At 49.9% G+C, this 14,827-nt stretch overlaps 7 protein-coding genes across 7 annotated transcripts; 6 read left to right on the forward strand and 1 right to left on the reverse strand.

Annotated features, from left to right (window-relative positions):
* Window positions 1-347: 347 nt before the first annotated feature.
* L3040_009238 (uncharacterized protein) lies at window positions 348-1,145 on the forward strand (the record flags this gene model as incomplete). The annotated part of the gene is made up of 1 exon (XM_007290385.1): window positions 348-1,145. One exon carries the CDS (start codon window positions 348-350, stop codon window positions 1,143-1,145), a length of 798 nt encoding a protein of 265 aa, XP_007290447.1.
* A 457-nt stretch (window positions 1,146-1,602) lies between these two features.
* On the reverse strand, window positions 1,603-2,167 carry L3040_009239 (uncharacterized protein; the record flags this gene model as incomplete). Its single annotated transcript, XM_007290384.1, has 2 exons — window positions 1,603-2,028; window positions 2,105-2,167. 2 exons carry the CDS (start codon window positions 2,165-2,167, stop codon window positions 1,603-1,605), a joined length of 489 nt encoding a protein of 162 aa, XP_007290446.1.
* Window positions 2,168-2,910: 743 nt separating this feature from the next.
* L3040_009240 (uncharacterized protein) lies at window positions 2,911-5,346 on the forward strand (the record flags this gene model as incomplete). The annotated part of the gene is made up of 6 exons (XM_007290383.2): window positions 2,911-3,293; window positions 3,354-3,961; window positions 4,048-4,160; window positions 4,214-4,251; window positions 5,165-5,194; window positions 5,343-5,346. 6 exons carry the CDS (start codon window positions 2,911-2,913, stop codon window positions 5,344-5,346), a joined length of 1,176 nt encoding a protein of 391 aa, XP_007290445.2.
* A 69-nt stretch (window positions 5,347-5,415) lies between these two features.
* L3040_009241 (uncharacterized protein) lies at window positions 5,416-5,940 on the forward strand (the record flags this gene model as incomplete). Its single annotated transcript, XM_007290382.1, has 3 exons — window positions 5,416-5,458; window positions 5,514-5,544; window positions 5,601-5,940. The coding sequence occupies 3 exons, from the start codon at window positions 5,416-5,418 to the stop codon at window positions 5,938-5,940; spliced, it is 414 nt and encodes a 137-aa protein (XP_007290444.1).
* A 1,022-nt stretch (window positions 5,941-6,962) lies between these two features.
* Window positions 6,963-8,183, forward strand: L3040_009242 (uncharacterized protein; the record flags this gene model as incomplete). Its single annotated transcript, XM_007290381.1, has 4 exons — window positions 6,963-7,296; window positions 7,352-7,503; window positions 7,554-7,805; window positions 7,854-8,183. 4 exons carry the CDS (start codon window positions 6,963-6,965, stop codon window positions 8,181-8,183), a joined length of 1,068 nt encoding a protein of 355 aa, XP_007290443.1.
* Window positions 8,184-9,270: 1,087 nt separating this feature from the next.
* Window positions 9,271-10,860, forward strand: L3040_009243 (uncharacterized protein; the record flags this gene model as incomplete). The annotated part of the gene is made up of 3 exons (XM_007290380.1): window positions 9,271-9,700; window positions 9,782-10,287; window positions 10,351-10,860. The coding sequence occupies 3 exons, from the start codon at window positions 9,271-9,273 to the stop codon at window positions 10,858-10,860; spliced, it is 1,446 nt and encodes a 481-aa protein (XP_007290442.1).
* Window positions 10,861-11,980: 1,120 nt separating this feature from the next.
* On the forward strand, window positions 11,981-13,785 carry L3040_009244 (uncharacterized protein; the record flags this gene model as incomplete). Its single annotated transcript, XM_007290379.2, has 5 exons — window positions 11,981-12,395; window positions 12,452-12,835; window positions 12,931-13,281; window positions 13,348-13,414; window positions 13,521-13,785. The coding sequence occupies 5 exons, from the start codon at window positions 11,981-11,983 to the stop codon at window positions 13,783-13,785; spliced, it is 1,482 nt and encodes a 493-aa protein (XP_007290441.2).
* Window positions 13,786-14,827: the final 1,042 nt, after the last annotated feature.

Raw genomic sequence — 14,827 nt, forward strand, 5'->3', positions numbered from 1 at the left:
GGGCGCTCGAGGGAAGTAGTGGAGGTGCTATTAAGCGAGATTTAGCGATGGGGGCCATTTGTAGTTTTTGTTATACGGCCTCGTTCATATACACAGGAATGATAAATGCGGGTATGATTTCTTATGCTTCTGCGGTTTCTCGGAATCGGAATCACAGGTCAGGGTTTTGAGTCAATTCGAAGTGTTCAGTGTGACTGTTTTGGTTAGTGAGCTGAGTGTTTGTTGACTGTTGCTTGGTCCCGTTTATGTATATAAGCTCAGCTTCCCTCACGAACATTCCACCCCTCAAATCTCTTCATAAACGCAGTACTGAAATATTTTTTACGGCATCAAAGCAGAACGATACGATGTCGCAACCACCGGCCTACTCGGCCCAACCCCCTTCCTCGGACAGTCACGTCCCTAGCAGCCTACCGCCGTATTCACGCCGACCTCCTCCTGGCATGCCACCAGTTCAGCAACCTCATCCTGAGGTTATTGAAAATGGCAGCCAGCCGTTCGTGCATCCCCCGTGGTCACAGATCGCTCCTCACTATTTCCAGATCCCCCAGCCCAACACCACTACCGAAACTCGATTTTCGCCTCCACAGCATTTCTCCCAGCCAGAAAGGCAGTTACCGATGCCTCGGAATGCCACAGTACCCCAGCCGCAGCAGCAGTATGCTGTAGATCCAAATCAGCAACCTTATTTCCCTCCTGTCTATCATCACCATCCCCAAGAGCGTATGCAGCAAAATCAGATACCACCTCCCACTCCCTACCCCTACTATTCCTTCACGCCTCCACCTCCACCTCTTCAGCCCATGTATATGCCCTACCAGCCCCAACCACAATACCAATACCTGCCCCAGCTACAATTCCAACAATACCAACCCAAAATTCCTCCAGCACAAGCGCAGCCCCAAGCCAACCTCCCTATCGAACTCACCACTCACGGCGGCAACATGCAGTACTTCCGTCCTGACCAGATACCTCCGCACCCAGAGGGAGCTCCCGGCTCAAGTAGGCCGCCGAATGCCCCGATCCCGCTCAATGGGCCGCCGAGGACTGTAGAGGTGGTGTTACCGGGGGAGACGGAGGAGAGCACGGTGATTTTGCCGGGCGTCATGCCGGATGGGACGATTGGCCCGTATTATAGGAGTTAGGGAGCCAGCAGGTGCGCGGACACGAGAAGTGACGGACGTATAAGGAATACGCGGGCGAGGAAATTCGTTGGTGTGGTAAGCGAGAATTTTGGTAGAGACGGGTTGTGTAGGCAGTGAGAAGGATAGATAGCTATGAAAGGGAACATGGCAGAAATCTTTTGATTTACCAAACGGTTTTGTAAATCAAAGGAAAGAGAGCGATTAAATCGGGAAAGCACGGAAGGACTCTCTGTAGCAAACTTGCTCCTGGCTGGTGGCTGGAGTGAAAAATTTGACCTTTGAAACTCGCCCTGTTGTTCCACCGAACCTTGCATTAACTTTGTATATTTTGCCTGTCCACTCATCTCGAAAAGCTGCTGTTAACCTACGCATGCTCTATGCAAAGGTATCTAGAACTCCGAATTAGTCTTTCTTCCACCCATACACGCAGACCGAAGGCCCATCAAATCCCTCCCCCTCAGGCCGGTCTCCTCCTCGCAAATTCCTCCAGATCCGTCCTCGTCGCAACACCCAGCACAAACCTCCTCTTCTCATCCGTCACAACTGCAAACTCCTGCTTCCCAGCCTCCCCAGCCTCCCCGCCATTGAAGAACAGCTCTAGCTCCTCCAGCGGCGTGTCCATGGTGATGACCTTGTACACCTTGCCCTTTCTCCGGAACTTGATCATCGCCTGCGAGACCTGGTCTGATTCTTGGACTTTCCCGGCCTTGAGCAGGATCTGAAGGTGCGGGATGGAAAGGTAGCCAAGGAGGGCGCGGTTTGTGGCGTCTACGACGGTGAGATGAGTGTAGTCGCGTTCAAAGGCGGAGAGTAGGGCGTAGGAGATAGGATCTGTGGGGTTGCAGGAGAGGGCCGAAGGAGGGTCGAGATCTTCTACCGTTGCCTGGGAGTTGTCAATATATCGTTGCGCTTGGACGTGGAGGATGCCCATGGGCCGGCCACCGCCCAAAATGACTTACCCCTCTGTACCGGCTTGCATATTTGGATTTCGCAGACTGGGGCGCTGTTGGAATCTCTGCCATTTTAGATGCTACGTCGCGGCTCCTACTGGTATCGAGTCCGCCGTGGTGGTCGTAGTTTTTGTATAGAAGTGTAGGACTCGGAGATCTAGATTTTTGTTGGAGGGGCAGAACTTTATTGTGGGTAGTTTTGGCCTCAGGACACAGTTTCGGTGTGGATTGAGAAAGATTGAGAAAGGTTCCTTTACTGTATGTACATGTGTCAAGCTCTTCAGCAATCTCGGATGCTACGATTCCAAAATATCCAGTGGGCAGTCATTACCCACGAGGTTTATGGCTGTTTACATGTAAGAAATAAGAAATGTTGGGTGAGTGAGCTCCTCAGTATTTGAAAGCCCACCTCTCGCTTCCCCGGATAATAGTCGGGCCTTGCCTTGCACCGCTGACGTCAGCCAGCTCCGTAGAGAAGCTTTGGAGCTCTTCTGAAGCTTGAGCTTATTTCTGTCCCCACACCCACTTCTCATAATACTTCTAGTACAACCTACGGATACAACATATATATCACCCGAATAGTGCCTCCCACTCACTGGGCACAGTTAATTGACCTTTCTGATTTGACTCATTCTCCGTCCATCTCCAGCGAAATACGTCTCTACCAGATACCCTTCCAACCTGTCCGCATTCCTCGTGTTTTATGTGAGTCGGATCTTATCGAATAGCTTCATCACTGTACTTTTCCAACCTTGAGAATCGATGAATTTGCGCTTTGGGTGTCTGACAAAATGTTTTTCCCCATTTAGTTCGCCATGCCTCTTCTCTTCCCTTCCCAAGACACCCTCCACGATGCTTTCCATCCCGCTGTCCCCTTTGGCCGCAGACCTGCTTTTCCAAAAACTCTTCCTCCCGAGCGAACTCTTGTAAAAGCAGTAGAGGCTCGTGCTGAGCTTTACCCTGCATGGAGTGCGATCGATGATGCGAAGGACAAGGCCAAAGCTTTGAGTGCTGAAGCTACAAAAGAGTTCGAGAAAGCTTCTGCTAAGGCGCAGGCCAAGGCAGGTCATATCGAGTTGTACTCCGCCAAGTACTATGCCGCATGCACGTTCGGTGGATTGATGGCTTGCGGCCTCACGCATACGGCTGTCACACCACTTGATCTGGTGAAGTGCCGCCGACAAGTTAGTTCGAAGATGTAAGTATTGGAAGTGTTTTGGTTCGCATGTGAAAATTCAGTTACCAACATTCGGCCCAGGTACACTGGCAACTTCCAAGCCTGGGGTAAGATTGGTCGTGCAGAAGGATTCCGTGGTATCTTCACTGGTTGGAGCCCAACCTTTTTCGGTTATTCGGCTCAAGGTGCCTTCAAATACGGTGGATATGAGTACTTCAAAAAGTTCTACGGAGATCTTGCCGGTCCTGAGAACGCGTCCAAGTACAAGGCCGCTCTATATCTCGCAGCAAGTGCTTCGGCCGAGTTCATTGCGGATGTAGCTCTTTGCCCATTCGAAGCCGTCAAGGTCAGAATGCAGACGACTGTTCCGCCATTTGCGACTGGTACTTTCCACGGAATCAGTACTATCACGAGCAAGGAAGGTTTCGGTGGACTGTACAAGGGGCTCTACCCTCTCTGGGGACGTCAAATACCGTACACCATGATGAAGTTCGCTTCTTTCGAAACGATTGTCGAGATGATCTACGAGCGCCTTCCGGGTCAAAAGTCTGACTACAGTAAAGCTGCTCAAACTGGTGTTTCTTTCACTGGTGGTTATCTTGCTGGTATTCTTTGTGCTATTGTCTCTCATCCTGCCGATGTTATGGTGTCCAAACTCAATGCTAATCGCCAATCCGGTGAAGCTTTCGGTAAGTCACAATACTTGTCTGTATTGTTCACCTGCTCGATAGACCGGGAATGTTGGAATTAAAATGAAATACTGACGACCTCCCAGGTGCTGCCATGGGCCGAATCTACAAGGACATCGGATTTGGTGGTTTATGGAATGGTCTTCCAGTGCGTATTGTTATGATTGGCACATTGACAGGTCTTCAATGGATGATTTACGTATGTCCAGAGTTGAAATTCACCCTGGGGTTTGATATTGACGACCTTTCTAGGATTATTTCAAAATCTTCATGGGCCTCCCTACGACCGGGTCTGCACCACCCGCCAAGAAGAAATAGGTGCGGAGATTAGCCAGCGGTTGGCGCGTAGAATAGACTCTCACATGAATGCTCGGCATCGATTTAAGCAACCTTTGCTCACACGATTAAGGCATGAGTCCGTGCTATTATTGACTTTGATCGAAGCGAAGGAAAAAGAAATGCTCACCTACCTGCAGAAGTGATGTGCTTTTATATTATCCACGAAGATTAGCATGAGGCGTGCACAATGCAGAAAGTTCCATACATAATACAGCACGTACGGTATTCACCCTTGCGGTATCTTCCAAAGTTTCGTACCGGCCAGAACCCACCCGGTTCAGAGTGGTTTGTTGTAACTTACTACCGAGGCTCATCGGTTGTTTACGAGTGGAACAAACAGACGTGGAAAATATACGACATACAAAAGAAACGCTAGATGTACATTTTCACCGGCACCAGCCTTATCCTGAGTGCAAGATCGACGCCCGCACGTGAAGACGTCAAAGTGCAAAAAGTTCTGGAAGCCCACCTAAAGCTTCCCCAGCTGGCGGTCTATTAAACGCCGCAGGGATAAGCGTGGATGTGTGTGACATAGGGCGTTCCTCTTTCAGCGCGAATCACTCCTCGCGATCTTTAGAAGTGTGGGTGTGGGCTGCATGCGTCTATCTTTATTTGCTAATTGTACAGTGCCCGAGTCGGCAGAAGTATTTCTAGTTGCGTCATCGAGGCCGAAGCTGTCCCTTTGTAAACATGGATAGATAGCTTTTCTTTTTATAGTACGAACGCCTCCGGGAATCATCTTTCTTTTGCTTGGTTGCATTTTTCAGCTCCTCCTCATTGTATCTCCGATCTGATCTGATCTGATCTGCCGGTGAAGGTATATAACTCCCTATCATCCTATTTCTCTTTGACACATTTCTACAGCCACCCTGAATCTCTTTACCTCCAGATTTGGTACGTCTTACAGCAGTAGTATTTGGCAAAGTTCATATAGCCCAGCCATGCAAAACCCCTTTTACCTTGCTCTCACAATCTCCCAAGCTCGCCATCTGTGTGTCTCATCATCGGTTGGCGCAAACTTTTTCTCTGACCCTTTACTTAGGTAGATCTCCGCGCTCTCCAGTGCTTGATACCTACCTCCTTCACCAAACAAAAAAAAACATAATCCCGTGATTATGAGTGCCAAAAACAGTGTTGAAGTCAGCCATGGTCGTGGAGGTATGTCTTCATCTCTCAATAGGCCCAGAATCTGACCACTAAAATATCCTGTCAGGAGCCGGTAACATTGGTCCCGATGCCACTGCGTACACTCTCCGCTCAATTACCACCTCACCTTCCGACTCACTAACTTATTTCTTAGCTACACAGACGGTGAGATCGTTCGCGAGGGTGTCATTGGCGATCACGGCGACGGTGCATTCTCAACAGGCCGCGGAGGAGCAGCCAACATCGGCAGCCCGGGCATGGCAGCTACCAAGCGCAAGGACGACATGGCTATTCCCGAAGTCGCCTTGCGACCCAGCATGGAGGACCAAGACTTCCACACTGGTCGAGGAGGTGGTGGAAATGTTCACAAGGCCGATGCGTTTAGGAAGCCCGCGCATCCTATCGGGTTCGCTGATAGGCTGAAGAACAAGCTGTTCAAGAAGAAGAAGGTGCAGCAGGAGAAGCCTGCGCAGACGATGACTACTGCTGTTTAAACATGAGAGGGGGGTATTGGAAGGTAACGGTGGTTTAATAGAATCGTTATAGTATGGGCGGAGCAGAAATGGGAAGATGAAACGAGAGCGAGGTGATTTGGGGGAGTTTCGATAGTTTCGTGATACCAATTTCTACCCTCTCTTTCTTCCCAAACTCAAACTCAAACAGACATAAGTATTCAAGCCTCGCTCAGTCGCGAGTACCCTCTCAGCCACAGCCAGGGTCGATCTCCACTGATGTTTTGATGCCGGTACTTGATTTTGATTTTTATACGGACTTCACAGACGAAGCAAGAAGAAAAGCAAGAAGAGAAGAGAAGAAAATAAGAAGTGCTCATTATTTGATACAATGGGGGAGGAACTCCGAACGCCTGCACTTACCACGGTACAGGCCTAAGTATTACCACTCGAGGGTGCCTCAAAAGTTTAGTTTCCACTTCAAACCGCCTGGTTACCCTACCCTCGAGGGGTAATACTTAAGCCTGGGACGTAGTATGTTATCGTAGTTAATCCGTACCGAGTAACCGTGCGCCAATAAGGCAAGCTGTCGGCTGCTCTCAGTCACTCGTTCCATCGCCACGCTTAATTAGTTCAAGCTGCAGGGAGAATTTCAACGTCAATCCCAAGCGCAAGATTCTTGGCGCGAACTGACGATTCTATCAGTCGCGTTAGTCTGAACTCCCACGCCCGCTCTTCCTCCGACTCAACGACTTCAACTACTGCTCGCAGTTTGATCCTCAGTCGCCTTGTGCCCGTGAGTGCCATCCGAAATACGGAACGGAACGGAACGTCCTTCAACCTTCATTCCGTCCTGGCGCTGCGCAACCCACCCCTCTCAACCCTCCTTCAACCTACCAGTTTCGAGCAAGATCCTAGACCACTTCCTCAACACGCCCTCTCTCGATTAAAACGTCGTCGCAGATCCTCTGCAGCCGCTAATTGACACGAAATATCCGGTACGCAGCACGCAATCGAGTCCCCTTTTGTGCAGAAACCACCCACCAGCCAGCGCAACAGCAATCATGGCTCCCAAACGCCGTCTCGCTGGGTCGCAGCCAGATGAACAGATGACCAAACGTGCAAAGAGCTCAGCTACACCTTCGCGACCAGCAACACCTTCGCGATCAGTAACACCTGCAGATACGAGCCCCAAGATGCCATTCAAGGTCGAATACCCGCCCTCCAGCACTGGCCGGACCCTCACGCAGGCTCAAAGAGATTTGATCCGCTTCGCCGAGTTTCAGGTCAGCCCGTTCAAGGCAAAAGGTGCGAAGAAAGAAGGGGAAATGGATCAGAGCTATCTCGTTACGCCGCATAAAGAGTGGGAGAGCATGAAGAAGTATAGTAACTTCATCAGTAAGTGTTTCCCGGTCTAGTGCATGTGGGCCAGACTGGACTGACTGGGATTTAGTTGAAGGAGAGACGTACAAGAATGTTGATACGGTATTTGTAAGGGGAGAGGGTACACCGAAGGACAATAACACAGAGGGCAAGCCAAAGGATTTCTGGGTTGCTAGGGTGTTAGAAGTAAGAGCCAAGAATGCTCAGCATGTCTATGCGCTGGTAAGGCATCACGTCACGAGTATGGAAAACAAATCTTATTGACCTCACAGGTTACTTGGCTGTACTGGCCTGAAGAACTCCCTCCACCGGCCACTAAATCAGCAGACCAGGTCAACAGAGAGTCAGGCAAACGAACGTACCACGGCCGCAACGAAGTGGTTGCGTCGAACTACATGGAAGTTCTGGATGTGCTCTCGTTCGCTGGCAAGGCAGAAATAACTCAATGGCTGGAAGAAGACGACGCACCCCAAAGTTCGCTCTATTGGCGGCAAACGTACAACCGGAGTACACGCGAGCTTTCTGTGCGTCTTGAGAATTGTAGTTAGAATGTTGCTAACAATTGGAAATAGGCCTTGAAGAAGCGATGCTTATGTGGTGGACACGAGAACCCGGACGTACCAATGATGATCTGCGACAATTCTCAATGCAAAACTTATTTCCACATCAACCATCTAGAAGATGCTGTGGCAAAGGTGATATATGAGCGTGAGATTGATGACAAACCAACCAAGGGAAAGGGCAAGGCACCATGGAAGAGATTCTTCAGTGTGGTGGTAGATGAGCCTCCGAACGACCACCCTAAAGCTGTTGTGAAGAGTCTTCAAGCTGACAAGAAGAACTGGGAGGAGCGGCTTAAGTGTCCAATCTGCGACCATCCGTTTGAGCAAGCGAGCCCTTGAAAAGAAGACTTTCAGTATGGAAAGATCTTACTCTCTAAATAGCAGTTTCCTCGATTAGGCACAACCGTATCTGCGTCGGTGGCATCTAGACTGTCGTTTCAAGCATCCGTATTTGGAAGCGATGGGTAGTTCTGGACTTCCAAGCGAACAGTCACACGGCAATCCTTGGCGCGTTGGGCTACAGGACCCCACTGCACTGGGCGTTAAGGAGTTTTCAGTCTGGTTCGCAGTGTTTCTTCTGCTACATTGTGCTTTAGAGGTTTCTATATGCGCTCCGTTGTGCTACATTGTGCTACAGGATCTTTCGCAAAGGCCTGTAAGGGCCCCATGGAAAGACTGTGCGGGACGACAGAACGAGAGGAGGTGTACTCAGTTGTTGCGGGCTTTTCTATTCGTCAGGCTGTTTGTTGAATTATACCCTTCTTTGTCAATGCTAGGATGGGATCCAGGAGGGTCAGGAGTAAAGTAAAAATGGCTAAGGCAGACAAAGCAACACTAGGTCTGTACACAAGCCAACAGCGCAGCTAATGAAAATCACGATTCCAAACTCGTCTTCTAATTACTCTTGACAACAGCTCTAAAATTTGTCACAAGAAAAGGTAATTCAAAGCTTGGTAGGAATCAATGCAGATCTTTGCGGTAGCCCAAGAAAGCTCCAGAAGAACCTAGATCCTACAGCGTACCGGTATGTAGTAGGGAAGCTAGCCAAGACGAAGGGGAAAAGAATACGAGCTCTCGGCAACAGTCTTCCGACCTCGACTCGCCTGGCCCGATTAATCATCACCTTTCCCTTGTTTTGATATGCGTACTTGATTTTTTATTTCCCCCAACAACGCTTAGCCGCGGCTCAAGGTCGAATCTGAGTGCCCGAGACGGAGAGAGAGAGAGAAGATTACCGTTCCATTCTGCGCCGCTTCGGGTCCCACTGGGCTGTTTAGGGAAAAGGATCCTACTTAAGCACTGGGGCGGCGGAAAGCTATTGTTTAGCTTGAATTTTCTTAACTCCGTGAGAAAAAAATTTAAATTTTGAAGTTTTCCAGATTTCCACTCATTGGCTGCTCCAGTGGGGAAAAAAAAGAGAGAAGCAATGGGTAATGCTGATATTGACACCGCCGCGCCGCCGCCGCGCTCGACAGCCGACATCGAAAATGGGGTGGGCGAGAAGAACATTGATGCGCTTACCAAACCCGAAGCGGATCCTGACAACTGTCACGATGCCCCTTCCTCGGTTCATGAGAGTGTCGCGTCTCAGTTCTCGAATAACGAGATTTGCTTCGTGAAGAGGATCATACGCAAGGCGCTGCAGAAATCGCATGAGGATCCCCTCGTCGACGAAACGCCGCCCGATGGCGGCTTCAAAGCGTGGCTGATTGTGTTCTTCGCGCACCAGGCTGGCTTCAACAGCTTTGGCTTCATCAACGCGTATGGCGTGTTGCAAAGCTACTACGTTTCGGCGCTGGAGCTGCCGCCGTCGACGGTGTCGTGGATCGGGTCACTGTGCGCCTTCTTGATGCTGTGTATGTTATGTCATCCTCTTGCTGGCCTCGCTCTGGCGATCTCCTTCTGGGAAACGAGCTGATTTTCTGTTTTGTGGCCAGTCACGGGTACCTTCTCCGGACGTTTGTCGGACGCCGGGTACTTCCCCCAGATGCTCATGATGGGCACCGTGATCCAGATTGCCGGCTTCCTCGGCGCTTCCTTCTCGACTAAGTACTGGCAGATTCTGCTCGCGCATGGCGTCTGCCTGGGTGTCGGTGGCGGCTTGGTCTTCGTGCCTGCTATGTCTATAGCCGGGACCTACTTTCAGAAGAAGCGCCCTTTGGCGCTCGCCTTTTGCGCCATGGGGAACTCGATCGGTGGATTGGTGTTTGCGGCCATCCTGCAGCAGACTATCCCGAAGCTGGGATATGAGTGGGCGATGAGGATCTGTGGGCTGCTAGTCATGGCTAGTAGCATCCCGTCGAACTTCGTGATGCGGCCGATGAAATTGCGGAGAGTGAAGATCCCAATTATCGAGTGGGGTGCTTTCAGGGAGATTGAGTACTCGTTCTTGTCGACAGCTATGTTTTTGACATATTTGGGCTTGTGGGTGCCGGTGTTTTACGTGTGTTTGCCCCCTCCTTAAACTTGCGAGTGCTTTGGCGACGTTGAGCTGACCAGGTTGCAGCTTGGATCCTTCGGTAAAAACATTATTGGTATTTCCACCGAAAAGGCAGCTTCTCTGATCCTGATCATCAACGGAGGCGGAATAGCAGGGCGCGTGTTGCCTGCCTTGTTGGCCTCGAGATTGGGACCCCTCAATCTCATGATCCCGCTGACTTTTTTGTCGGGTGTGATCTTGTTCTGCTGGGCCTCCGTCCACAGCTACAAGGATATTATAATATTTGACGTTTTCTACGGGTTTATCATGGCTGCGGGGCAAGGCATGCTTCCCCCGTCTTTAGGAAGTATGACCAAAGACCGATCGAAAATGGGAGTTAGGATGGGGATGGTCTTTACGATATGCGGGATTTCCTTGTTGATTGGACAGCCGCTTGCTGGAGCATTGATTGAGGCTAATGGTGGCCAGTATCTATATACGCAGATGTATGGCGGCGCCAGCATGATTTTGGGGGCACTATTTATGTTTGCAGCGAGGGTGCGAGTAGCGGGATGGGATCTAGCTGTGAATGTTTAGGCTTTGTGTGTATATATATATATATCATAATCTATAGAAGAACTGTCGATAGAGAGACGTAATAAAAGGGAATTGTTTCAATAAGAGCCAACATATGCCTGGTTCAAGTTGCCTTCCAGGCAAGCATCAAAGCCATCGAGATCCAAAGCTGAATTGAACACCCAGAACAAGTCAATATCGAACGTGTTGTCAAAAGGCGATGTCTCGAACTCCAGCGACAAATCCTGCAGGTCATTCTCAAACACAGACGCTTGCACCGTACTGTTCTGGGGCTATGTGGTATCTGAATTATCACCAAGGTGCTGTTGTGCTCTCGAAATACCCGAAGCTGAGACAGTTGAAGAGACTCAGTCCATTTCCTTCAGTAGCTTCTTTCCCATCTAAGAGGTTGTCGAAGCAGACCAGAAGATACCTTCTAGCTCTGCTAATGTACCGCAGGTGGTTTGAACTAAACTCAAGATCTCATCCGATGAGTCAAGAGCTTACTGTGTCGCATTTCCGGTAGCGCGAACAGATCGTATCGCAAGCCAGTCTGTTGAATGGAACGCCTTCTTATACTGTAGCAATCCGTGGCTACACTGCTTTGAGATTCGGGCCACTAAACTTCATTGCAGATGTGAACCTCGATCGTCGTCGGCTTTTGCCCCGAAAGAGAGAAATTTTCCGTGAGAGAAGCGGTAAATTTCGCCACCTTCGCTAAAGCTCCCGCCGAATTTGTAAACACCCGCGACTTTCATCTGTCTACGATCATGTATGTGTGAGGAAAAAAGTGTCGCTAAATGAAACCTGGCCATGGAAAGTATCGAAATCATCAAGTGAAGCCACAAGTTACCGACAGGAAAGAGTCCCAACAGTTTGAGCGACTGTGGGATCTCCCAAAATCCTTGTTCTTGGGTATTTCCTATTCATCATTAGCACCAGCGGAGAAGTACAACCTGCGTCCCTTCGCAAATATGTTCTGAGGATTATCATGCATAGATTAGGATTGGCCGCCAGAAGCATAGTGTTCCATATAAGAGCGAGCATACCCCCAAGAATTCTCGGTCCACAGACTCTGTAATCCTCGACTTTTTTCCATCGTCGCATCATGTTCTCAAAAACCTTGACCTCGAGCAGAGCCATGCTCTCCAAACCACCAAGTCTCATCCGTCATATGGCAAATCAGCTACCATCCAAAGCAGCTGGTGACATTTCTTCGGTCTTCCCCTCACTATCTGGTGTAGTCCCACCACCGCTCCCAGAGCGCTTCGCAGAGATAAAACGCAAACTGATCGAAGGTAACGAGGAACGAGTCACCGAAAGCTGGGAACGATTATTGGGGCAGTTGGAAATTGAGACTGAGATCGTGAGGCGAAATGGCCCGGGTATCATTCCGCAAATCGAGTTCGAAGACCTAAAAACTGCCCCAGAGCACTTCGTTAAGGAGACTAAGAAGCGAGGGGTGGCTGTGATCAGAGGCGTTGTCCCAGAAGTCGAAGCGAGGAACTACAAGACAGAGATTGAGGAATATGTCACGAAGAACCCGTCGACAAGTGGTGAGTTTCTGTCGATTCGAAATTAGAGATGTCGTGCGCTTACAACAAATCCTCAGCATTTCCACCCGATAACCCACAGATATTCGAGCTCTACTGGTCGAAACCACAAGTTAAAGCAAGATCACATCCAAATGTCCTCTCAACTCAGACCTCGCTCATGAAAATGTGGCACTCAAAAGACCAAAATGCCCTCATCTCCACCTCGCTACCCCTTACATACGCGGACCGGATCCGCATCCGACAACCAGGTGACAACCAATTCGCTTTAGGCCCACACGTCGACGGCGGCAGTGTAGAACGCTGGGAGCCTAATGGATACGGTCTCGGTGGCGTCTATGACAAAGTCTTTCAAGGACGTTGGGAAGAGTATGATCCATGGGAATCCAGCGCACGAATTCCTGCTGTCACAGATCTCTATCAAGGACCCGGTGGTTGCTCCAGTATGGATAAACAGGCGATAGCCGTCTTCCTTCTTTCCAGTGTCCGATGCGGAAGCACTCAAACAAGAGGGTTTGCTAACCTCTCGAACATGCAGTGTACCGGATGTTCCAAGGCTGGCTAGGGCTTTCTCACACTTCTCCTTGGGAAGGCACCTTGCTAGTTAATCCTCTGCTGCAGCTTGCAACTTCGTACTTTCTGCTTCGACCATTCTTCGATCCTGTACGATCAAAAGTCGGAATCGATCCTGAGGAGGAGTCGAGGTATCTCAGCGCTAAGAACTGGAAGTTGAGATCGGCTAGCGAGATGGACTCGGTTCTCCATGGTGCCAACCCTGGGTCTAGCCAAGAATTTACTCCTGAATTCCATCCGCATCTCAATTTGGAGCATAGCATGGTCCACGTACCAAAAATCAGACCCGGGGATTTCGTCGTTTGGCATTGCGACAGTAAGTCATCCCTTGCCTCTGCCCTCAAGCCGAAGAGACGAACAAGCCACTTATCTATCCGCTTAGCTATCCACGCTGTTGACAGAACGCACGCTGGCGCGAGTGACTCCAGCGTGATGTACATCCCCGTGTGGTACGTAATTGGGGGCCTCTTTTAAGTACTATTTCAGGATACCTCACTCTACTACGTACAGAAACTTCCTTGATCAGAAAATAGCTGACTCGCCGGTGTCGTGCAGCCCCATGACAGAGTTGAACGCAAAGTATGCAGCAGGGCAAAGGGACGCTTTCTTAGCTGGCATCCCTCCTCCTGATTTTCCAGGAGGAGTGGGGGAGTCTGAGCATATTGGTCGGGCTACTGCTCAATATATTGCGGAGAAATCGGACGAGCGCGGCATGAGCTCTATGGGTCTCTCCTCCCCGAGCCAGTTAGACACTGAGAAGTTGCCGCCTGGTGCCAAAAAGATGATTCGGAGGGCGGGCCAGTTGCTCGGCTTTGCTTGAAGATCGCTTACGGCGGGTTCATCGATTTTGAATCATCTGTATGGACGTCGCTGTGTCAGCAGCATTGTGTTTGGCATGACCTCGTCGCCACCGCGTAGCCGGGCCAACGCCGTGTGGCTGAGGAAGGGCTGAGCGGTTCAAATGGAGCTCCGTAGAAGTTTGATTAGTTGACGCGTACTACGTATGTTTCTCCATCGAGAAACGAAACAGCGGTCTACTCCGGATTGGCTGAATCTCTTTGCATCTTTTGCACGCGGCTTCGCTGGCAAGCCTTCGCTGGCAAGTCTTCGCTGCGTCTCCTTTTTTGTCTCTTGGGGTCAATATCAATATTGATTTTGGTCTTGGTGACGCGCAATTGACAAGGGAGCTGGCCAATCATGATTCATGCGGCATACAACACAGATAATGCTCAGGGAAGGCGGCTGGAAAGCCGAGGCTGATAGTATCTGAACATATCGAACTCAAACTCAATATCTGTCCATGTCCAATAAGCTTGCTGCCAATTCCGAGCCGGATCCAGCCAAAATAGCGAAGTGTTGGGTTGAGACTCTTGTGGACGTACGTAGTACTTGGTAGATGTTGCTTAGCTGCTATGGCTTTTGGCGCCGTACTCCGGGATCGCCCAAGAGATTTCCTTTGCCAGCCAAGAATCGATCGATACAGTACTATACCGGTATTTTCTCGCCCCAAGGATTGAAGAGGTGATAAGGTTCGTGATGATGAGCAGATGAGGGGCGCAAGCATCAAGGATAGGCTTTTTCAAAGAAGATTATGGGCCCCAGTAAAAGGGTACCGGTTCATATCCGCCGCCAGTGAAATGTCCAGGATCAATACAAGGTTGAGGTAGAAAGTTAGAGTTAGGTGATAGGCTCAGTGGACCCAGTTGCCGGAGCTCGAGGTGAACGGAAACAATAGGTATATAAAGTCGTTTATGCCCTCACTTACATCCATCTCTTTCTTCTGACCATCCACACTCGTTTCTCCTATCCGCTTTCTCATTGTGTATCAGCCTTCCTAACTCTTCTAATCACCCTCAATAAAA

Source organism: Drepanopeziza brunnea, assembly GCF_022702325.1.
Source record: "Drepanopeziza brunnea f. sp. 'multigermtubi' strain 214-2 chromosome Unknown ctg19, whole genome shotgun sequence".
Taxonomy (NCBI): Eukaryota; Fungi; Ascomycota; class Leotiomycetes; order Helotiales; family Drepanopezizaceae; genus Drepanopeziza; species Drepanopeziza brunnea.